The 25,581-nt window shown below is 41.5% G+C and overlaps 1 protein-coding gene across 23 annotated transcripts; it reads left to right on the forward strand.

The window, feature by feature from the left end:
• Positions 1-15,676: 15,676 nt before the first annotated feature.
• Positions 15,677-21,426, forward strand: LOC118365213 (keratin, type II cytoskeletal 1-like). Of its 23 annotated transcripts, none has more exons than XM_052490741.1 (8): positions 15,677-16,865; positions 17,033-17,183; positions 17,279-17,403; positions 17,533-17,757; positions 17,873-19,258; positions 19,313-19,582; positions 19,664-19,690; positions 19,772-21,426. In XM_052490741.1, exons 5-8 carry the CDS (start codon positions 19,037-19,039, stop codon positions 20,576-20,578), a joined length of 1,326 nt encoding a protein of 441 aa, XP_052346701.1. In that variant the 5' UTR covers positions 15,677-16,865; positions 17,033-17,183; positions 17,279-17,403; positions 17,533-17,757; positions 17,873-19,036; the 3' UTR covers positions 20,579-21,426. The 23 variants fall into 23 exon arrangements, with proteins under 23 accessions (XP_052346701.1, XP_052346696.1, XP_052346706.1 ...); XM_052490736.1 differs by having other exon boundaries at positions 19,313-19,555; positions 19,610-19,690; positions 19,745-21,426; XM_052490746.1 differs by lacking the exon at positions 19,664-19,690 and adding an exon at positions 19,691-19,717 and having other exon boundaries at positions 19,313-19,555; positions 19,826-21,426.
• Positions 21,427-25,581: the final 4,155 nt, after the last annotated feature.

Genomic DNA, 25,581 nt, shown 5'->3' on the forward strand with positions numbered 1-25,581 from the left:
AGTTTCTCTATTGTTTTGATTTTAATGGTAGGCCACTCTGGTAGGCCTACATTATGATCAAATGGCAACAGTAGGCTACTTGGCCACTGTTAAAACTGCAACTTAAAGTGGGTACAGCCTCAGCGTTCACAGTAAATGCACACAAAAGTTGCACAGAATTTCCACAATGCTCAAGTTTGCGCTCAGCAGACCTGAAATGTGCTCAGTGCCCAAACATATTAGAGGGAACATTGCCTATGACTTAACATTTTTTATTTATTTAACCTTTATTTAACCAGGTAGGCCAGTTGAGAACAAGTTCTCATTGACAACCGCGACCCGGCCAAGATAAAGCAAAGCAATGCGACACAAACAACAACACAGAGTTACACATGGAGTAAACAATCATACAGTCAATAACACAATATAAAAGTCTATATACAGTTTGTGCAAATGAAGTAAGATTAGGGAGGTAAGGCAATAAATAGGCCATAGTGGTGAAATAGGCCTACACAACACGCTTACACACTGTATCATCAATCAACTTGGATTTGCTTGAACACATGGTTACAATATATCCTATTACAGAATAAAAGAAAACAGGTAAACTATTCATAGAATGTATTTGCATGGATTAAACATGCTATCAAATCAATTGACCACGTCGTGAACATAAATCATTACTATGCAGAAATGCAGGAAATTCATTTTAAAACGGGCATAAAATCAAGCTTTTAGTTGTTGTGTATTCATGTATCTCAAACTGTAATCTAAATGCATTATTACCTCCAACTTGGCCCAATTCACATTTCCAATAGCTCACCCTGACATACCAAGGTAGAATGGGCCCTGCATCTCAAACAATGGCCAATGTAGGCTAAATATCCCAAGCAGAGATACAGAAACTTCCAGAGATAGTCAGGCTCCTATGGTTGTTTGGGTGTCCTCGGCAGAACGGTGTCGCCGTAACCAAGTGGTCACATATTGTTCTGGTTTCCAATGCACAAGAAGGGTCCATATAGTTTTATTTTATAAAGGCACGACACGCAGTGAATTTAGAATTGGTTCTGATTGGCTAAAGTGGTCAAGCCTCAGTCAGGCTTCAGTAGTAAACACACGTAGCCTATAGTTCATCATTCTCGCCACCAGAGAGAAGGCAGGGATTTAAAAAATATATATATAGTTCTTCTTTATGCTTCTATACACATATTTAGTTGGTTTGTCATTCTATCAATTTTTGTGGAATTTTTGTGGAAATTAAATATAATTTATTTTGAATTTAGCAGAATTCATTTTCCAGAAATAGTTTTACCAGCTCTGTGTATTCTCAAATTGAAAATTTGCGCCGTCCTCCGCACTCTGGCAGCACTACACCCCTGCTGGATAGTACACCATTTATGATTGGTTTACTGTTTAGTACATGGCAGTGTTTGCCTGTCCAGCTATCGAAAATAAAAGTATGTTGAAAAAAATGAAGAATTGACATGGGCAACAAATGGAAATTTGTTCACAAGAAATAAATATGCACAATATTTAAAAACCTCCCTCGCCAGAGACCGATAAAAAAAGTTGTTTTATTTAGTTATGACATTCACCGCTCCTGGCTGTATAGCAATCAATTACTTCAGCATCACCCAGCTGTGCAAAACGTGCACACCCAAAGATTTAGGCCTCTGCTCAGACGTTGCTGACGAATGCTATATCTTACAACGCTTGGTTAAGTATTTTACGTATCAGCTAACCACATAATATGTTACAGCAATCTGTTGCCAGACATTCGATTACATGGCATGCAACCATTAGTTGATGCATGCCAAGTCTGATCAGGGAACACAACCTTTACCTCTCCATTCTCTGGAGGTGCGTGATGTGTAAACCTGGCTCATCTGACAAATTCCAAATTTTGCTACACCAACAGTGTTGTCATCAGCTGGGATGACCTCAATGACCTTTTGTATAGTTCACATAGTCCTGTGAGTAGGATTGATATTGCGGCCAGGCCTAAGCCTAGTGTAAATTCACTGATGGTATGGCTGCCTGACCCAAAGTGGACTCTACAAGTCACACGTTTTGAATTGTCCTCAATGTAGCACCTTGTCAGAGCAATAAAAACCACAACACAACATATAATAATATATATATGCCATTTAGCAGACGCTTTTATCCAAAGCGACTTACAGTCATGTGTGCATACATTCTACGTATGGGTGGTCCCGGGGATCGAACCCACTACCCTGGCGTTACAAGCGCCATGCTCTACCAACTGAGCTACAGAAGGACCACATGTCACATGTCACAACTCAACCCAACCTTCTGGCTGTGTTTTGGAAATTAGTGGGACATGTGACATTTCATTTGAAAAGTCATAGATGAACCTTTCTGCCGGAGGTGGTTATAAATATTTAACGCTGATCTTGTGCATCAACTTGTCGGTCTCTTGCCAGGTGCCTTTCTTTTCGTACCTTGATGCTTTCTGAGCTGAGTAGATTTACATATAATTAAAGCAGAATCTTCATCGCATGTGTGTTCAAACGTTAAAGATTGCCACATCACTTAGGGAGTGATAGGTATTTACAGTACTTTACTCTGATCTCATTATGCCGGTAGAATAATTTATTGGTAAACACACTGTAACTAACATGCACAGAAAAGGCAAACTCATCTCTGTTATGAAATTCATCACCGGACTTGACTACATTCTTTATAAAGTTGAACATAATGGGTGAATCTAAAAGCATACAGATGTTGCTAACTGTAATAATACTAAACAATAATAGGACTTGTTTGCCATCTCAACATGTGTCCTCTGTTTTTTAACAGAGAAAGAATCAGATGAGAAAGAGAGAGCCAAGGGAGGGAGAGACAGTGGGACCAGGTTTTGTTCCCCTTCTCACAGGGTAATGTTTATTTTATTTTACCTTTATTTAACTAGGCAAGTCAGTTAAGAACAAATTCTTATTTTCAATGACGGCCTAGGACTGCCTGTTCAGGGGCAGAATGACAGATTTGTACCTCGTCAGCTCAGGGATTTGAACTTGCACCCTTCCGGTTACTAGTCCAATGCTCTAACCACTAGGCTACCCTGCCGCTGCAGGTGACACTACCTTAAAGGTCCAATGCTGCCATTTGTATCTCAATATCAAATCATTCTGGAAAACAATTTTGCTCGGACTGTCTGGGAGTGATCTGAGTGGGGAAGGGAACACTGAAAACTAGCTGTTATTGGCAGAAAGGTTTGGAACTCTTTCTTATTGGTCACAAGGCAGGTGAAAACTCCATCCCACCAAAATGTAAGGCTGCCTTTTCAAACAGCTCTTACACTAAAAGGGCATTATCCAAATGTTAACAATTTCACAGTATTATTCCAACCTCATAGTGTAGAAATATATATAAAACACAGGTAAATCATGTGTTTAACTACACTGGGCCTTTAATATTATTTTGTCCTTTCAAAACAACAGGAAAGCAGGCCTTGCTGCTAACCTCTCCCTTAAAGGTCATCTTATGATTGACACAAAAGGATCATTAAGAGATCACTGTTGTTGTACATCATTGTCACCAACATAGATTTGGTGTAGTGCCACCAAAGGAGAAAAAGTATTCTTGCTGTAAACAACACACCCATTGGCACTCAATGATCTTGCAGTTAGCCACCGTTCACCCATGTAGTTGGTCCTAAAGTTGTGTCTTTTGACCCCCATCAACAAAAAAAAGGAAATTACCTCAACCCACCACTTGGAAAAAACTGGTGGTGACGAGATGGCATCCACCGAGCCACCAGTGACATTTATCGTCATTGTCACTTTTCATATCTTCACTTATAAATAACGTCAAGCTGGCCTGATAACATTTCCCCACAGAATAAACAAGTCATTAATCTTTCTGTGGCAATGGAAATTACTCTCATTTTGGAAGAAAAGCTGAAAGTGATCTTTTGAACTTCATTAAATTCGAAGATTATATGCTGTAGATAGCTAGAATTTAGCTTGAACAGTTTTTGTCAGACATAACATGTAAAAAGTACATGTCATTTTGGGTGGAAATTATTACCTTTGAACAACAAACCCGCTTTAAGCAATGTGTCAACATTTTGGAAAGGAATATTCTTCTGGTGACTTTAGGACAGTGTCCTAATTAAGCAATAAGGCCCGAAAAGGTGTGGTATGTTGGCCATATACCACAAACCCCTGAGGTGCCTTATTGCTATTATAAACTGGTCACCGACATTATTAGAGCAGTAAAAATAAATGTTTTGTCATACACATTGTATAGTCTTATATATAAAAAAAGAATAGTCGCAAACTCCATATTTCAACTCCCAGTAATGTATTGGGTAAATCACCAACGTTTAGGCATCACTGTGCCTTCATCCGGGTAATGTCATGAATATTTGAACCATGTTATGTACACACTGCAATTAGTGCAACCAATGACAATAGTGAGAGGTGTGTCATAATGATTAAGTTAATTAGAATGAATTGAGTAAAAAAAAATTAAAACAATAGTTTATGGCATATTAAATATTAGGCTATTGTTATCATATGCAAAAATAATTTAATATTGTACATACTATTAGCATCAACATACATTTCTCAACTAGCCTACCTGGTTAAATAAAGGTTAAATAAAAAATAAAATAAACATTATTGTTCAATTTCACATGCTTAATTGATTCCTATTTCATTTATATTTGTTACATGTCATCTTTTGGTTCAACCTTAATGCATAATGAGCATCACCAACAGGAGGAACATATTAGGTGTACGCTAACAAGCTGTAGAAAGAATATCAATTTATAAGACTTGTTTATAAAAGAGAGAGAATTGTTCATAAGGGCCTGGGATCAAAGTCAATATTCAGACCACTAGGGGTCAATGTTTTTAGATGGGATACCCAGTCTTATATAACACAGCTGTCAGCCAATCAGCATTCAGGGCTCAAACCACCCAGTTTATAATAAAGATCATGTTTTATTCAATTTACCACTTAAAGGGTGACTTTGTATTTTGCGTTATGTATATTACACTTAACTGGTTAATGTATTTTTCACTGTAGGTAACTTTATTGGTCCACATCCATCCAGAAAGAATATCCAGAAAGAATAAAAGTATTACAAGGTATTTTGTCTCCGTATTGACCTTTTTGACTGTGATCCTGCCTCCAGAACCATCCAATTTACATTTGAAAGACAGAAGAAAACATAATCCTAGGCATGCCCACAAAAGTTTTTTTTGTAGATCTGAGTAGAGGCAGGGTTTCATCACGGCCTACACTTGCTTGTAATGTTGTACGGTAATGTTTTTGCACAGTTCAAAAAAGATCTTTATAGGATCACATCAGACCCCAAGTTGCAGTGTTGTTGGCAGCATCAATGCAGTTGTTGCGTGACAGTGGCGCTAAGCATGTCTCCCACGACCACAGAGGGGGACGCTGGAACAGTGTTTGCGGTGGTGCGGGAGGGTATGGGACCCACATCTCAATGGGGTATTCATCAGGTGTCCCGGTGAGCGTGAGAAAATTCTCAGGCTCCCTGTGTGTCAGCGAGAGGGAGAACATGCAATATCTTAATGGGCGCTTTATATTTTGTAATTTGTGATGTGAAAATGTTTATCTTTTCACTGTTAAGAGAGAAAGTGAATGGTAGTTCTTCAGGCTATCAATTAGGTGTAGAATAGGCTGATATTCTGGTCAATATTCTGGTCAGATGTGATAGAACTGCTTTCCCGCTGCTTTCAAGTACACTCAGTTGCGATTCCTCTCTTAGGGTTCTCACCGTTTTAGCCACTAACTAGGATGTGTGTTGTATGAATGTGTGAGGCTCTATGTTGATTTGTGGGTGTCTGTGGCACAGGCGCACTCACTTGAGGCAGCCAACACACAGCTTTAGCTACAGCTCCCTTGGTGACTAAAATACATGGGTGGACACTTGGGGATGATCAATAGCCTTCAAAACCAGGTAGTTCTACATGGGGACCTATCACTCAGGGACGCAAACTGGTGAAGGCCAAAAAAGTTACTTTTTTTTTGTTGCGCTAAAACATGCAACAACAAAAAACTGCTACGGGGAAATGCAGGTTTTAACTAACAGAGAATATGATCAACATGATCAGTCTGTAAGATAAAGTAGTTAATGAACCTAACTCACAGCAAAAAAAAACATTATTGGTTGCCTAGACTTTACTGCAAATGACAAGTTTTGAGAAAAAACAATACACTGATATTGCAGCTAGTCATGACAGCCTTTATAAATAGAATGCTTGTGACCACACATCTAAATATTGCACTTGGGGGGAAAAAAAACATGAATGTAGAAATAGAATGAAACAGGCATTTATTTTTGCTCTATTACAGTGGACACTAAAGTAGACTTCAATCAAGTGCACAAGACTACATGTGTGCAAAAATAACACAGAGTAAAACAAATTCAATAACCTGTGTTAATGCCAAGTTCAACACAACAAAAGCAACATCTTTGGGCTACACACCATTACATTGTAACTCTGTGTCGTTGTATCTGTCGAACTGCTTTGCTTTATCTTGGCCAGGTCGCAATTGTAAATGAGAACTTGTTCTCAACTTGCCTACCTGGTTAAATAAAGGTGAAATAAATAAAATAAAACATTGTACACTTTCTGCTTGTGGACAGCTGTAGTACACTCTGCCAGCAGAGCATGATACCCTTTGTTGGTATAATTGATTTATTTCAGGCACCGTGCACCTGGTATACCCCTTTTTATCCACTGACCAACAAAAAGTGAGAAAGTGTGTTGTTTTCCTTTCACCTGTATGGTGGCACCCAGTTTAAGCCAGGCCCAGCTCATTCCTGAATCCACGTGGATTCCAGTTGTTTTTCGGTTACTTACGCGTCATCCCCTTGATTTAGAAATTACTTGATAGATATAGGCACCTAAGTAGAATTCTATCCATCCTTTCAGGGAACAGTAGTGGGAGGGAAGGAAGGAAAATAGATAAACAAAGAAAGGAACCCACTGGGAAGAGACAAATTCAATACAGACAAAACTAGAGGTTAAAATGGTCAGATCTTGACACATCACTGAACAAAAATATAAATGCAACATCTAAAAATGTTGGCTCCACGTTTCAAGAGTTGAAATAAACAATCAGACATTTCCCATATGCACAAATAGCTTTTTTCAAAAATTCTGTGCACAGATTTGTTTTACATCCATGTTAGTGAGGGGTTACTGAGGAGGTTCTGTCTGTAATAAAGCCCTTGTTAGGAAAAACTCGTTCTGATTGGCTGGGCCTGGCTCCCAAGATGGTAGACCTATGCCCTCCCAGACCCACCCATTGCTGCGGCCCTGCCCATTCATTTGAAATCAATAGATTAGGGCCTAATTAATTCATTTCAATTGGCTAATTTCCTTATATCAACTGTAACGCAGTAAAATCTTTGAAATGGTTGCATATAGCATTTATATTTTTGTTCAGTGTACATAATCAAAAGTATGTGGGCAACTGCTTGTCAATCTCATGGGCCTTAACATGGAGTTAGTCCCCCCTTTGCTGCTATTACAGCCTCTACTCTTCTGTGAAGGCTTTCCACTAGATGTTGGAACATTGCCGCAGGGACTTGCTTCCATTCAGCCACAAGAGCATAAGTGAGGTCAGACACTGATGTTGGTCGATTAGGCCTGGCTCGCAGTCGGTTGTCCAATTCATCCCAAAGGTGTTCGAAGGGGTTGAGGTCAGGGCTCTGTGCAGGCCAGTCAAGTTCTTCCACACCGATCTCAACAAACCATTCCTCTACGGACCTCATTTTCTGCAAGGGGGCATTATCATGCTGAAACAGGAAAGGGCCTTCCCCAAACTGTTGCCACAAACTTGGAAGCACAGAATCGTCTAGAATTTCATTGTATGCTGCAGCGTTAAGACTTCACTAGAACTAAGGGGCCAAGCCCGGACCATGAAAAACTGCCCCAGACCATTATTCCTTCCCCACCAAACTTTACAGTTGGCGCTATGCATTCGGGCAGGTAACGTTCTCCTGGCATCCGCCAAACCCAGATTCGTCCGTCAGACTGCCGGATGGTGAAGCGTGATTCATCACTCCAGAGAACGCATTTCCACTGCTCCAGTGTCCAATGGCGGTGAGCTTTACACCACTCCAGCCGACGCTTCGCATTGCGCATGGTGATCTGAGGCGTGTGTGCAGCTGCTCGGCCATGGAAACCCATTTCATGAAGCTCCCGACGAACAGTTATTGTGCTGACGTTTCTTCCAGAGGCAGTTTGGAACTCAGTAGTGAGTGTTGCAAACGAGGACAGATGATCTTTACACGCTACTTCCTTCAGCACTTTGCGGTCCCCTTCTGTGAACTTGTGTGGCCTACCACTTCGCGGCTGAGCCGTTGTTGCTCCTAGACGTTTCCACTTCACAATAACAGCACTTACAGTTGACCGGGGTAGCTCCAGCAAGGCAGAAATTTGACGCACTGACTTGCTGGAAAGGTGGCATCCTATGACAGTGCCACGTTGAAAGTCACTGAGCTCTTCAGTACGGACCATTCTACCGCCAACGTTCGTCTATGGAGATTGGATGGTGTGTGCTCTCTCTCATATACAGTGGGGCAAAAAAGTATTTAGTCAGCCACCAATTGTGCAAGTTCTCCCACTTAAAAAGATGACATTGTAGGATTGTTAATGAATTTATTTGCAAATTATGGTGGAAAATATGTATTTGGTCACCTACTAACAAGCAAGATTTCTGGCTCTCACAGACCTGTAACTTCTTCTTTAAGAGGCTCCTCTGTCCTCCACTCGTTACCCATATTAATGCACCTGTTTGAACTTGTTATCAGTATAAAAGACACCTGCCGACAACCTCAAACAGTCACACTCCAAACTTCACTATGGCTAAGACCAAAGAGCTGTCAAAGGACACCAGAAACAAAATTGTAGACCTGCACCAGGCTGGGAAGACTGAATCTGCAATAGGTAAGCAGCTTGGTTTGAATAAATCAACTGTGGGAGCAATTATTAGGAAATGGAAGACATACAAGACCACTGATAATCTCCCTCGATCTGGGGCTCCATGCAAGATCTCACCCCGTGGGGTCAAAATGATCACAAGAACGGTGAGCAAAAATCTCAGAACCACACGGGGGGACCTAGTGAATGACCTGCAGAGAGCTGGGACCAAAGTAACAAAGCCTACCATCAGTAACATACTACGCCGCCAGGGACTCAAATCCTGCAGTGCCAGACGTGTCCCCCTGCTTAAGCCAGTACATGTCCAAGCCCATCTGAAGTTTGCTAGAGAGCATTTGGATGATACAGAAGAAGATTGGGAGAATGTCATATGGTCAGATTAAACCAAAATATAACTTTTTGGTAAAAACTCAACTCGTCATGTTTGGAGGACAAAGAATGCTGAGTTGCATCCAAAGAACACCATACCTACTGTGAAGCATGGGGTGGAAACATCATGCTTTGGGGCTGTTTTTCTGCAAAGGGACCAGGATGACTGATCTGTGTAAAGGACAGAATGAATGGGGCTATGTATCGTGAGATTTTGAGTGAAAACCTCCTTCCATCAGCAAGGGCATTGAAGATGAAACGTGGTTGGGTCTTTCAGCATGACAATGATCCCGAACACACCGCCCGGGCAAGAAGGAGTGGCTTCATAAGAAGCATTTCAAGGTCTTGGAGTGGCCTAGCCAGTCTCCAGATCTCAACCCCATAGAAAATATTTGGAGGGAGTTGAAAGTCTGTGTTGCCCAGCAACAGCCCCAAAACATCACTGCTCTAGAGGAGATCTGCATGGAGGAATGGGCCAAAATACCAGCAACAGTGTGTGAAAACCCTGTGAAGACTTACAGAAAACATTTGACCTCTGTCATTGCCAACAAAGGGTATATAACAAAGTATTGAGATAAACTTTTGTTATTGACCAAATACTTATTTTCCACCATAATTTGCAAATAAATTCATTCAAAATCCTACAATGTGATTTTGTCTGTCATAGTTGAAGTGTACCTATGATGAAAATGAGAGGCCTCTCATTTTTTAAGTGGGAGAACTTGCACAATTGGTGGCTGACTAAATACTTTTTTGCCACACTGTACCTGTCACCACAGGTGTGGCTGAAAACACAATTTACATAATTCTGGACTGCTATATGTATTTTTTTGGTTTGTCATTCTATTGTTTTTCATGGATTTTTTTGTGGTAATTAAATATTTATTTATAAATGTATCAGAATTCATTTTCCAGAAATAGTTTTACATTTAGGCTGTAAAAGATGGCCTGTGTATTGTCAAATTGGAAAAAACTGAGGGAGCGCCGCTCCTCTTCGCTCCGGCAGCAGGACACCCCTGCTTGATCGTACACCATTTTCTATTGGTTTACTGTTCAGTACTCGGCAGCATTTGCCCGTCAAGCTAGCGAACATAAAAGTATGTTGAAAACATTTGCTAAAATTGACATTGGCAACAAATTGTCATTTGTTTACAATAAATAAACACACACAATATTTAAAAACCAGCTCCTCCATTGCCAGAGACCGATCATCACGAAAACTAAAGTAGATTCGATGCCCCGGGCCACCTCCTACTCGTTTTGCATGACCTGGTCCCCCAGCTGTTGCCCGGGTGGTAGGAGTTAGCACTTGATTTGCAATTGAATGTTCAATTCCCGCTTTTAAAAAAAGTCGGAAAAACAACAATGAAATGCACGTGGTCGATACAAATTAACTTCTAATCATTGATTAACAAAATTAACAAAAAATGTCAACAGCCATTTGCATCAGAGGGTAATGGAACAATGTCCTGGTGCAGCCTTTTTTTTATCCCTCTGATCATTTTTCCTTTCCGTCGTTTTATTTAGTCAGGACATCCACCGATCCCGGCTGTATAGCATTCAATTGTTTCGGTGTTCCCGGGCTGTGTAAAACGTGCACACCCAACAATTTTAGCCGCTGCTCAGACATTGCTGACGCATGCCAGGTCACAATGCCAGGATAGGTATTTTACATATTAGCTAACCACATAATATGTTACAGCATATTAGCATATCTGTTGCCAGACACAGTCGAACGAGGCACGCAACCATTGGTTGATGCATGCAACACCTGATCAGGGAACTCAACCTTTACTTCTCCATTCTCTGGAGGTGCATCATGGGTAAACTTGTCTCATCTGACCAATACCAATGACTTATCACCGCCTGGTACAGAGTTTGAGACAGTGTTGTCATCAGCTGGGATGAACCTTTTGTATAGTTCACATAGTCCTGTGAGTAGGATTGATATTCCAGCCAGGCCAAACCCAAGTGTAAATTCATTGATGTTATGGCTCTGGTATGACCCAGAGTCAACTTTACAAGTTACGCTTTTTGAATTGTCCTCAATGTAGCACCTCGTCAGAACTGTAAAGACCACAACCCAACATGTCACAACTCAACCTAACCTTATGACAGTGTTTTGGAAATTAGTGGGATATGTGATATTTGGTGTGAAAACCCATAGATTACCCTTTCTGTCAGAGCTGGTTAAACATTTAACTCTGATCCTGTGCATCAACTTGTCTCAACAGAGTAGATTTACATATAATTGAAGCAGAATCTTTATACGTGTGTTCAAACGTTAAAGATTGCCAGATTACTTTAGGAGTGTTAGGTATTTACTTTCCTCTGATATCAATTTTCCAGTAGCAGAATTAATTGGTAAACATACTGTAACTATCTGACTTGACTTGCCTACATTCTTTATGAAATTGAACATACTGGGTGAATTTAAAAGCATTCAGATGCTGCTAACTGTAATAATAATACTCTATTTCCCAGCCATAAACAGTAATAGGACTTGTAAGAGAGAGAGACAGACCAGGTTTTCATGCTGTAAACAGCACACCCATTGGCACTCAATGGTCTTGCAGGTTTTGTTCCCACGCTCACACAGTAATGTTTATGTCCTGCCGGTGACATTAATTGGCCGCTAGACCAGCCCCATGCAGGCATAACTCCTCTCAATGTTATTTTGAACTTTTCAAACAACAGGTCTTTCTGCTTACTTCATTTGGCCACATTTTAGATTAGGTTAATTAAGAAATGCTAGTAGCCATGACTGAATTCAAACATGAGTTAGTTTCGGGGTGTGGTTTGATGTGGGTGTCTCTTGTGCGTGTGTTCGCAGAGTTAAACAAATTATTTAGCCAATTAGCTTCAACTGGCTGGTGTGCGGTTAGAGGCTTTTAAGTCTTGAAATTTGGAGCAATTGGAATTTTAACATATTCTCCCATGTACATTGTGTAATTTACCGATGGTCCCTAGCTAGTCCCATAGGGATATCCGGTTGTTTCTGTCTTGTGACCCCCCCCCCTCACTTCTACTCACTCTTTGGTTGGGGCCCGTGACCTATTAGGAACTGTCCTCAACCCATCAATTGGTCCCAAGTCCTGACGCACCATTTTGGGGAAAAACTGGTGTAGAGATAGAATATCATCCACCGAGCCAGTGGCTTTTATCATCATTGTCACTTTTCATATCTTCACATATAAATAATGTCAAGCTGGTCTGAGAACATTTTCCCACGGAATAAACAAGTCATTAATCTTTCTGTGACAGTGTAAATTACTCATGGGAGAAAAGCAGAAAGGGATCTTTTGAACTTAAAGATTATGTGTTGTTGATAGTTAGAATTGTTTTTTTGTCAGACATTACAGCCACTGGGTTAGCACACACACACAACCCGGGTGCCCACGAGTTTTAGGGGCCCCCAACTCCCTCAAATTAAAGAAATACATTTTAGGGAATTTTAAAAGGGAAAAGATTATTTTGAAAATTCCCAAAACCACTTTCAATATTATTGATTTTCATGTCAGCTCTTTGCCTGGAAAGGTCCTCCAAAAAAAGTGTTTGAAATTGGCAATAATGTATATTAACTGAAAAATCATGGTATGTACACTGAACAAAAATATAAACGCAACATGCAACAATTTCAAAGATTTTACTGAGTTCCAGTTTATATACTGTAAGGAAATCAGTCAATTGAAATAAATTCATTAGGCCATAATATATGGATTTCACAGGATTACTGATATGCACCTGTTGGTCACAGATACCTTCAAAAATATATTAAATAATATTTCTCTCAAAACTTAGATTCCTAAAAGTGTTGTCTGGAGATTTTGTTCACATTTCTCTAAAATCCTAAATGAATCAGGAATGAGCAGGGTCAGTTATACCATAAGGACCCCTTATTAATGTCCTAATTATACATGGAGTGCAACAAGACCATTCATGGTCTGTAAAGTTCTCTCCTTTTGATAGATTTAAACAAACAACATGGTCACAACCATAAACTGTCAACACCATCTTCATTATAGATTAAATTCAATATGAATTTTGGTTCAAATATGTTAGATTTAATTAGCTTTAAGAGTCATAAAGCAACTGAAGAAAAAACACAATTTTACTGTGTATACCACTTGAATGAATAGGATAAAAGCAATTTTGCTCTCTGTAAAACAAACTCCGTCAGATTTTTGTCTAACGTCAACTCTGATAGAATGGTTGTTTTATTGGGGATTTTAAAATGAATAATTTTCCATATTCCAAACTTTAATTTTCCATATTTGACAAATGTTTGTAAAAAATACAAATGTTGTCAACTCTATCAGTGGCTTGTCAACTCCTTCACTGACGGCTAACCCTCTTGCTTTTGTCAATATTCCAACTTTTTTGTTGTTGTAATCAATGCTCTGCAACTTATGCTTAAACAATTGAAGTATTTGCTGTGCCAGATTTAAGGAATAATGATAGCTTTATAAATGTTATTTTATGTTCTGAATCTAGAAAAACATGCCAAAATGCAAACAGAATTTGCCCTGGAGCATTTAATAGTGCTATAAAACTTAAAATAAATGTGGATTTGTTTTACATATTTGAATAATCTAATGTTAGAATTAAATAGTCAAGGCGTTTAAACAGTTGTTGGACCATTGTAAAAATGAAATGACTTTCATGGTGTCTGATGGAGTTGACATAAATCCAGTTAGTTGCAACTTATCAACAAAAAAATATTGGTTGTTCATTTACATGGCTTGATACTTAATACTTTCATTATTATATTTATATTATTAAGACAAATATTTTAGATTGTCCCTTCTTTCGAGAATCCCCGAGCTCTAAAACAGCAACATTTTCTCTCAGCCTTATTGCAGAAAAGTGATGACGCTCAGCCTCTGGAACTCCCAATCACGGCCAGTTGTGATACAGCCTGGAATTGTGCTCAGCCTCAAGCACTGAGATGCAGTGATAACCTTTCAACAATAAAGCTTTGAGCAATGCGTCTACGTTTTTGGCAGAAATATTTTTGGGGTGACTTTGGGTCAGTGTCCTAATAAAGAAAAAAGAGCATCATGTTTTATCAAATTTACCACTCCAAATGTGACTTTCGATGTTGCATCATTTATATTTCACTTAACAGGTAAATGTATCCCACTGGTTCAACATAATTTCTACATTTTTTTTTTTTTTTTTTGTACACACTTTTTCTCCCCAATGTTGATCTTGTCTCATTGCCACATGACTCGATCTTTGGGAGGCGAAGGTCAAGTCATGTGTCCACCGACACATGACCAGCCAAACCACGCTTCTCAACACCCACCCACTTAACTTGGAAGCCATCCGCACCAATGTGTCAGAGGAAACACTGTTCACCTGATGACAGAGGTCAGCCTGCAGGCACCCAGCAGAGCACAGAGCACAATGAGCCAAGTAAAGCCCCCCTGGCCAAACCCTCCCCTAACCCAGAGGATGCTGTGTGCCCCGCCTTATGGAACTCCCGATCACAGCCTGTTGTGATACAGCCCGGGATTGAACCCGGGTCTGTATTGACACCTCTAACACTTCAATGCAGTGCCTTAGACCGCTGTGCCACATGGGAGGCCCTCAATTCAACGTAATTTCATTGAAGTGTATTTTTCATTGTAGGCAACTTATTCCAGTTTATTGGTCCACTTCCCAAAAGAAAACTGGTTTTATAAGGGATTTTGTTTCCGTATTGACTTTTTTGACTGTGATCCGGCCTCCAGAACCATCTAATTTACATTTGAAAGACAGAAGGAAATATAATTACACCCTAGACATGCCCACAAGTGTTTTTTGTAGATCTGTAGGCCTATAGTGGACAGATTTTCATCACGCCTACAATTGCCTTCAGTAGATAGAAATATGTAATATCTTTGCAGTTTGCACAGTTAAAAAAGCCCTTCATATCAGATCCCAAGTTGGAGTGGTGTTGACAGCAGTCATGGCTGCATTTGCCCAGGAGATGGCACCCTGGCAGGTGTGACTTGCCAGTGGCGCTAACCGGCTCTCCCACGACCACAGAAGGGGGCGCTGGAACAGCTTTTGCAGTGGTGCGGGAGGGTATGGAACCCGCATCTCAATGGAATATGCATCAACTGTTCCTTTGAACTCCCTGTGCATCAATGAGAGGGAGAATATGCAAGATCTGAACGATCGCCTCGCCTCCTACCTGGAAAAGGTCAATCAGATACCTTTTCACTTAATCTTTTTCTCAAATGCTCAGCTGAAATAATTTCCTCTAACGAATGTAGGGTTTTCGTTTTTTGCTTATGTTAGGAATATAATCGTCGAGAAATGAACTGAAATCACCGGACAATATTCTGGTCAGATGCGATGGCCACCCGCTGCTTTTAAGTACACTCGGCCATCAGTTGCTCTGGTGTGATTCCTCTCTTAGCTAAAACAGTGAGAAGCCTACCTAGGATGTGTGTTGTATAAATGTGTGAGGCTCTATGTTGATTTGTGGGTGTCTGTGTGGCTCAGGTGCACACACTAGAGGCAGCCAACGCGCATCTTGAGCTACAGATCAAGGAACATCTGGAGAGTAGCTCCCTTGGTGACTGTAAAGACATGGGTGGACACTTGGGGATGACCGATAACCTTCAGATCCAGGTAGGCCTACTTGGGGACCTATCACTGAACACCTTACCCAGTTCACCTTCTCCACATTTTCAATCTCCTCCTAAGCCTAATCTTGTGACCAGGCTCATTCTCCAGTTCCTTTGTGACCAGTGACCTCTGATTTAGAAGTGGGATCCTATCCCATCCTTTCAGCAAACAGTAGTGGGAAGGAAGGAAGGAATGCAAATAGGCAAAGGAAGGAACCCAATGGGCACAAACGTCAATTCAACATCTAATTCCACGTTGGTTCAATGTAATTTCATTGAAATGACGCTGATTCAACCAGTGTGTGCCCAGTGGGAAGGACGGTGTCACAGAGTTGTGGGATAAAGCCAACATCTCACGTGGTAAAACATTTAAAAAGACAAAGGACTTGGCATAGTCCTTTTATGTCAGGTTTTGACTTGAGTGCATGTGCTCTTAAATTAAAATGTCAGATTACTCATTTCATTGGAACAGTTTAACTGCGTCACTGATTTGCAATGACAAAGATTGATAGTAAACATGTTCATGAAAGGTATTATCTTCTGCCTATCTGTGTTTACTCCCATAGATTTCTGACTGGTACACAATCCATGCCCAACTCAGGCTGCAGGTCGTCAATGCTCAAATGGAAGTCTATGACTATAAATACAAGTTAGTTTGTTTATAGTAAATGTGTATGTGTGTGGATCCACTGTGTCCTGAAAGTCCACCATGAAGTATTGCGCAAACAAGGGCATGAATTTTGGGTACAAGTCAATTGCATTATTTTTCTTGCTCATGTAATCTTTGAATGGTCACACGTGTATGGACAAGAATGAAATTCACACAAACACACTGAGGCACCTGCAGAGTGTTCAGCATGAGTTCATCTATAGGAAAGGAGATCTGCACATCCAACTGGATGGAAACCTAGAGGAAATGGAACTCCTCAAGAACAACCAAGAGGAGGTGGGGTCCTTATACTGTTTCAATGACATTTTATATATTGTATGGTTCCATAGGTCTAGTACCATTACAGCACATACTGGTTGCATTGCTTTTCTATTGTCAATGTTGTTTGAGAGTTTTTGGAAACAACAATGACGTCCACGTTTGTAATTCCTGTGTCTGTATAGGAAGTGCAGGAAGTGATGGCCCAGATGTCTGGGTTGGATGGACTGTGCTCACTCAGTGGACCTGAATGATAAACTGAGTCGCCTAAGGGAGCAGTGTGCGGCGATGGTCCTGAAGAACAAAACAGAGGCTGAGAGATGGTTTCAGAGCAAGGTGGGCCACTGTCAACATAAACACTGAGTCCTGAAGATGTTAGAGATGCAAAATATATGATCATATATTCTCCATGTTTGTTTTGACCCCTCAAGTGGACAGTATGAAGACCCAAGTGACCATCTGTTCCAATGGGTCCGAGGTCAGGTAGACAGAGATAGATGACCTAATGAGAATTGTCCAGAACCTAACTCTGGAGTTGCAGCTACTGGAGACCCAGGTAATAAACCACATACGTATATTATGTTTTACACAATGAAGTTTGCAGTCTTTGTTGTTGCACTGAAACAGAATCACAGATTTACAGGTTTAAAAGGGCTGCTCTTTCACTTTACTCACTCACTTACAGAATCTGTCAATGGAGAGGGACGAGATGGAAGTGAACGAGAAATACAGTGTTCACCTCAATCGGCTTCAGCAGCACTTAGACAGCCTGGAGGAGGAGGAGCTGCTGCAGCTATGTACAGCCACAGAGCAGCAGGCGGTCCCAGTACCAGATGCTACTGGACATCAATATCAGGCTGGAGCGGGTGATTTCTGAGTACAGGAGGCTTCTGGATGGAAGGGGAGCCAGGTAAGGCCAAGAAAATGGTTGTCACCAGTGATTACCCAAGAAAAGGGAGAAACAGGTGATTTGACAGAAGCTAAATTCATATCTGAGGTCTGACTGATACGTTTGTCTTCAGCAGGAAATCAAGCGCTAGTGTCACGTCTCACTGTGCAATGAGCAATGGAACTACCTTCCAACACATCTTCATGCCAATTCAGAGTTCCTCCATTAGTGTACCAAGAGCAAGTGTGCCAAGTATTAGTGAGACCTCAAGAGAGACCTCAAGCAGTTTGGAAAATGGAGGACAAGTGGTAGGTGCAGCCATTGGGGGCACAGGTTATCCGTGTGCAGAAAGTATCTCTGTACAACGCCTTTGATAAAAGAGAAGAGTACAGTGTACACAAACTACTAATCAGGTTAGCACTGTGAAAGAAGACCAAAGCAAGAGTTTAGAAAGTGGGCACCAAGTTGAATATTCAGAGAGTTGCGCCAACACCAGCTCTGCACAACATGGAGCTAGCGCTAACACCAGCTCTGCACAACATGGAGCTAGCGCTAACACCAGCTCTGCACAACACGGAGCTAGCGCTAACACCAGCTCTGCACAACATGGAGCTAGCGCTAACACCAGCTCTGCACAACATGGAGCTCACGTTGTGAGCAGCGTTGAGGGTAAAACCACCACTGTCAGTAGAGTCAGACCACTTGATAAAATCAGTGTGATTATTTCAACAGCTCAGATTAGCGAAGATGCATCTCAGATGAAAGACACAGAAGTTGTTCAGATCACTAGTAGCGATGTTGATGTTACCAATGTTAACTGTGGAGGACCGACTGTTAGGAAGGTGAATTAAGAAGAGATAAGCATTTGCCAATGACACAGTACAAGTAGCAGTGAGGAGGCCGAGGTGGTAGTTACTAATAGCATAGTAAGCGAGGCTAAGGAAACTGTGATCCAGGTGAAGAAAGTGGAAGGTCCAGTTCCAATCAGCAGTGCAGAACATGGGGGTCTGATCACCAATGATCACTTGCAGCGCTGCAAGTGACAATACGATCAGCAGTGCCACAGGTGTAGCGGTAAAAGTGCCAGCTAGCACAGTGGAGAGTGCAGCGGAGATCACCAGTGATGTCAGAAGTGGAAGCATGATAAATACTGGAGGAATGACTAGTGTAGGAAGTGGTGGTGTGATCAGCAGGACAGGAAGTGGGCACATGATAACTAGTGCAGGAAGTGGACACATGATAACTAGTGCAGGAAGTGGAGTTAGACCAAGTAGCACAGGAAGTGGAGAATGGATGGTTTATGGTAGAAGTACAAGAAGACTCAGTGGTCCAGGTAGCGGAAGCAGACTCAGTGGTCCAGGTAGCGGAGTCAGACTCAGTGGTCCAGGTAGTGGAGGCAGACTCAGTGGTCCAGATAGTGGAGGCAGACTCAGTGGTCCAGATAGTGGAGGCAGACTCAGTGGTCCAGATAGTGGAGGCAGACTCAGTGGTCCAGATAGTGGAGGCAGACTCAGTGGTCCAGGTAGTGGAGACAGACTCAGTGGTCCAGATAGTGGAGGCAGACTCAGTGGTCCAGATAGTAGAGGCAGACTCAGTGGTCCAGATAGTGGAGGCAGACTCAGTGGTCCAGATAGTGGAGGCAGACTCAGTGGTCCAGATAGTGGAGGCAGACTCAGTGGTCCAGATAGTGGAGGCAGACTCAGTGGTCCAGATAGTGGAGGCAGACTCAGTGGTCCAGGTAGCGGAGGCAGACTCAGTGGTCCAGGTAGCGGAGGCAGACTCAGTGGTCCAGGTAGCGGAGACAGACTCAGTGGTCCAGGTAGTGGAGGCAGACTCAGTGGTCCAGGTAGTGGAGGCAGACTCAGTGGTCCAGATAGTGGAGGCAGACTCAGTGGTCCAGGTAGCGGAGACAGACTCAGTGGTCCAGATAGTGGAGGCAGACTCAGTGGTCCAGGTAGCGGAGACAGACTCAGTGGTCCAGGTAGCGGAGACAGACTCAGTGGTCCAGGTAGCGGAGACAGACTCAGTGGTCCAGGTAGCGGAGACAGACTCAGTGGTCCAGGTAGTGGAGGCAGACTCAGTGGTCCAGGTAGCGGAGACAGACTCAGTGGTCCAGGTAGCGGAGACAGACTCAGTGGTCCAGGTAGCGGAGACAGACTCAGTGGTCCAGGTAGCGGAGACAGACTCAGTGGTCCAGGTAGCGGAGACAGACTCAGTGGTCCAGGTAGCGGAGACAGACTCAGTGGTCCAGATAAGTGGTAACAGCGGTGGAGATGAAATTAAATGTAATAGTATCGGCAATGGAGTCTGGACCCATGTCAATTCCGAAAGTGTCTCTCAGTTTAACAGAAAAGCGAGCAATGAGAGGACTGGTAGACTTAGCAGTGCAGGAAGTGGAGAATGTAAGGTTTATAGTGGAAATAATGGACAGATCAGTAAGGCAGGAAGTGGGGGAATAATCAGCAGTGCTGGAAATGGAGGTCAACTAAGTAGTAGAAGCACAGGAAGTGGCGGTAGACTAAGTAGTGCGGGTAGTGGACATATGATCTGCAGTGCTGCAGGAAGTAGAGGTAGACTGAGTAGCAGTAGCACAGGAAGTGGAGGTAGTGGACATATGATCAGTAGTGCAGGTACTAGTGGACAGAGAATTAGTAGTACAGAGGGTGGTGTCAGGGTCAGCAGTGGGGGTAGTCGAGTGATTACCAGCAGTGGTGGTCCAGCCAGCAGCCCCAGCAGAGTGACCATCAGGAACACAGGAAGCGGAGGAAGTGGAGGCAGAGAGCAGATCAGCGTCTGTAAAATGGCCGCCTTCTCCATATCAGCTGCCGTGAAAGAAAAATAAAAGGCCCGGGAGGTCTGTCGGGAATCCTACACAAAACAGGTGTCAGGTGAGAACCGCATTCCATCATACGAGCATTAATACCTTTAAATGACCAGTATCACAATGCACCGTCATGCTAGAAAACATGTTTTCACTGGATCTCAGCCTTTCATCATTGCTGTGAGTAAGAAATGCACAGAGGTTTCTGTTTGAACAGTAATCTATAAAGTTCTGAAATATACTCTGAAATCATTATAGGGTTTTTAATTTTTTTATTTTTATTATACCTTTATTTAACCAGGTAAGTTAGTTAAGAACATATTCTTATTTTCAATGACGGCCTGGAAACAGTGGGTTAACTGCCTGTTCAGGGGCAGAATGACAGATTTGTACTTTGTCAGCTCGGGGGTTTGAACTCGCAACCTTCCGGTTACTAGTCCAACACTCTAACCACTAGGCTACGCTGCCGCAGGGGTGATGGAATTTGTTCTACGCCAAACAATTTTATCTTATTGGATTCAGTTTCCTTGTAAAGCGCTTACACTTACATTTATCCAGAAGATGGCAGTACATGCATTTAGGTCAGATTTAGATCAGTTGGGGAGCGAGTCAGCTAGTCTTCTCATTTGACACATTTATGCAAGTTACTATAACTTTTAGATTATATTTTAGTCGTTTGAAATCAATGTATCAAAGCTTAGATAAAGATTCTGATGACTTATTACCTGATATTGTTTTTAATTATGAAATCTTTTTGCTTCAATTACTTCACACTTGTTCTGAAATATTATTCTCATCTTATTTCATTTTATTGTGCTACATTTCAAATGTATATTAGAAAGTGTGCTTATAATAAAGTGTTACTTTCTTCAAACATGAAACAAACTGGCTTTGGGTGTGTTCGTAAATTCACTCTGGCTATCGACTCCAATTTCAGAGTTCTCTCGTCTAAGTGTAAACCTCAGCAAAAAAAACGTAATGAAATTGTTTCCAGCAGCACAGTTACAGTCACCAACACTACAGATAACATGAAAACAGCCTAACTAGCTCTGCTATGGTGAGTAAAATGGTCAGAGTGAAGTGTTCTCTCATTTGTGTCTGGAAGTAGCAAGCAAGTTAGCCAACTTTAGCCAGTTAGCTTGAGTACTTGACTGCAGCTGTGAGGTCAGAACGCTCTTGATCAACTCTACTCTGTCAGAGTGTCCAGCTGTGTCGCAAAAAACAAAACTTGCACCCCTTGGAGTCACGAGGATCGAGGTGGGGAAACGCTGCCATAACCCCACTGCCACCATGGGGAACTCTGTTCACAACGTTTACATCGGCAAATCCCTCGCCCACACAATGCCATAGACACTGTCTGCCATCTGCCCAGTAGTTGAAACCGGGATTCATTCATGAAGAGCACACTTCTCCAGTGTGCCAGTGGCATTTGCCCACTGAAGTCGGTTACGACGCTGAACTGCAGTAAGGTCAAGACCCTGGTAAGGATGACAAGCACATAGATGAGCTTCCCTAAGACAGTTTCTAACAGTTTGTGCAAACCCACGGTTTCATCAGCTGTCCTGGTCTCAGACGATCCCACAGGTGAAGAAGCCGGATGTGGAGGTCCTGGGTTGGCGTGGTTACATGTGGTCTGTGGTTGGAAGGCTGGTTGGACATACGGCCAAATTCTCTAAAACAACGTTGGAGGTGGATTATGATAGATAAATTAATATTAAATTCTCTGGCAACAGCTCCGGTGGACATTCCTGCAGTCAGCATGCCAATTGCGTGCTCCCTTGAAACTTGGAGACATTTGTGTTATGGTTTTGTGTGACAAAACTGCACATGTGAAAGCTGCATTTTATTGTCCCCAGCACAAGGTGCACCTGTCTAATGATTATGCTGTTTAATCAACTTCTTGATATGCCACACCTGTCAGGTGGATGGATTATCTTGACAAAGGAGTAATGCTCATTAACAGGGATGTAAACAAATTTGTGCAAAACATTTGAGAGAAAAAAGCTCTTTATGCGTATTGAAAATGTCTGGGATGTTTTATTTCAGCTAATGAAACATGGGACCAACACTTTACATGTTGCATTTATATTTTTGTTCAATGTTTTAAAATATATATTTTAAATTTTCTTGGTAGGAAGTGTTGGCTGTGCATTTGGCCAATGACAGGCATTCCACATTTAATCTCACCCACATGTGAAAATCAAAATTTCATATTTTAAGGGGGTTTATATACAAAAACGAGAACTGAAAAATGGCTTGATTTTTGTTTTCCTGTTTTTGTCCAACAATTTTAAAAAATGTATTTAAAAAACGGTCCGTTTTCTCATTCCCGATAGCTCCATTTTAATGCGGGAAATGACCTGTAGTAACACTGCTGTAGATCAACTGCCACCTCCACTTCCATAAGAAATGACTTCCCTTATGTAACACTGTGACATGCACACTTCAGAGCTATCCACACTCCACACTGCCGCCCTGCGACACACTTCTGTCATTTCTCTCTACCACACTGGAGCTTTTAAGATTATGCTCTCTACACTCATAATTCTATCGTATGCTGATACTTCCACCTACAAGATAATAACTGAATTCTGCACGTGTAGACAGATCAATTTTTAAAAAGGTTAGATACAGTTGAAGTCGGAAGTTTACATACACTTAGGTTGGAGTCATTAAAACTCGTTTTTCAACCACTCCACACATTTCTTGTAAACAAACTATAGTTTTGGCAAGTCGGTTAGGACATCTACTTTGTGCATGACACAAGTCATTTTTCCAACACTTGTTTACAGAAAGATTATTTCACTTACAATTCACTGTATCACAAGTTTACATACGCTAACTTGACTGTGCCTTTAGACAGCTTGGAAAATCCCAGAAAATTATGTCATGGCTTTAGAAGCTTCTGATAGCTAATTGACATCATTTGAGACAATTTGAGGTGTACCTGTGGATGTATTTCAATGGCTACCTTCAAACTCAGTGCCTCTTTGCTTGACATCATGGGAAAATCAAAAGAAATCAGCCAAGACCTCAGAAAACAAATTGTAGACCTCCACAAGTCTGGTTTGTCCTTGGGAGCAATTTTCAAACACCAGAAGGTACCACAACCATCTGTACAAACAATAGTATGCAAGTATAAACACCATGGGACCACGCAGCCGTAATACTGCTCAGGAAGGAGACACGTTCTGTCTCCTAGAGATTAACGTACTTTGGTGCAAAAAGTGCAAATCAATCCCAGAACAACAGCAAAGGACCTTGTGAAGATGTTGGAGAGAACAGGTACAAAAGTATCTATATCCACAGTTAAACAAATCCTATGTCTACATAACCTGAAAGGCCACTCAGCAAGGAAGAAGCCACTGCTCCAAAACCGACATAAAAAAGCCAGACTATGGTTTGCAACTGCACACGGGGACAAAGATCGTACTTTTTGGAGAAATGTCCTCTGGTCTGATGAAACAAAAATAGAACTGTTTGGCCATAACGACCATCGTTATGTTTGGAAGAAAAAGGTGGAGGCTTGCAAGCCGAAAAACACAATCCCATCCGTGAAACACGGGGGTGGCAGCATCATGTTGTGGGGTTGCTTTGCTGCAAGAGGGACTGGTGCACTTCACAAAATAGATGGCATCATGAGGGGGGGAAATTATGTGGATAAATTGAAGCAATATCTCAAGACAGTCAATTGTCCAAATGGACAATGACCCCAAGCATACTTCCAAAGGCCTACAAACCTGACTCAGTTACACCATCTCTGTCAGGAGGAATGGGACAAAATTCACCCAGCTTTTTGTGGGGAGCTTGTGGAAGGCTACCCGAAATGTTTGACCCAAGTTAAACAATTTAAAGGCAATTCTACCAAATACTAATTGAGTGTATATAAACTTCTGACCCACTGGTAATGTGATAAAAGCTGAAATAAATCATTCTCTCTACTATTATTCTGACATTTCACATTCTTAAAATAAAGTGGTGATCCTAACTGACCTAAAACAGGGAATTTTTACTTGGATTAAATGTCAGGAATTGTGACAAACTGAGTTTAAATGTATTTGGCTAAGCTGTATGTAAACTTCCGACTTCAATCCGTATTTTTTTTTTTTACAATAATGCTAAAAATCAATCACTAATTTAGACAAACATACGGCAGAAAAATAACCTCTGTTTGCATAAATGATCAATAAGATAAAATAGCTTACATTAAAAAAGTTAGAACTAAGAACCTTGTTGAAGCATTGATGTTACAATGGTATGAGAATGAGCTGGCTATGAGGCAGACTAATGTGTGCGCTTGGAGTCGGGAAGCAAGTTCAGGGAGTGCATAATTTAATAAACAAATTAACAAAACAAGAAACACGAACAGCTCACAGACAGGAAACTGAAACAGAAACAATGACACGTGGGGAAGGAACCAAAGGGAGTGACATATATAGGGCAGGTAATCAAGGAGGTGATGGAGTCGAGGTGAGTCTGATGATGCACAGGTGCATGTAACGATGGTGACAGGTGTGTGCCATACCGAGCAGCCTGGTGACCTAGAGGCCGGAGAGGGAGCACACGTGATAGTACCCCATCCCCCACAAGCGGCTCCAGCCGCAGGACGCCGACCAAAATGACGAAATCTGTTCCAAATCTCTCTGCCAATATCAGCTAGTTTTCAGGTTTCCCCTCAACACTAAGACCACTCCCAGACAGTCTAGCATATTTTTTATTTTGGACACTTTTAATTGAAAACAATCACAGTAAGGTACTTAATTGTTAACCAGAAATTAATTGATATTCATATAAAAAATATATATTTTTATTATTTCACCTTTATTTAACCAGGTAGGCTAGTTGAGAACAAGTTCTCATTTGCAACTGCGACCTGGCCAAGATAAAGCATAGCAGTGTGAACAGACAACAACACAGAGTTACACATGGAGTAAACAATTAACAAGTCAATAACACATTAGAAAAAAAAGAGAGTCTATATACATTGTGTGCAAAAGGCATGAGGAGGTAGGCGAATAATTACA

This window comes from Oncorhynchus keta, chromosome 32 (genome assembly GCF_023373465.1).
Source record: "Oncorhynchus keta strain PuntledgeMale-10-30-2019 chromosome 32, Oket_V2, whole genome shotgun sequence".
Taxonomy (NCBI): Eukaryota; Metazoa; Chordata; class Actinopteri; order Salmoniformes; family Salmonidae; genus Oncorhynchus; species Oncorhynchus keta.

Bases quoted from the DNA above. Each gene is read 5' to 3' on its own strand.
- LOC118365213 (XM_052490728.1), top strand. From the start codon at position 19,037: ATGGTAGAAGTACAAGAAGACTCAGTGGTCCAGGTAGCGGAAGCAGAC. The intron at 19,259-19,312 runs GTAGTGGAGACA...TCAGTGGTCCAG, and splicing joins AGGCAGACTCAGTGGTCCAG to ATAGTAGAGGCAGACTCAGT.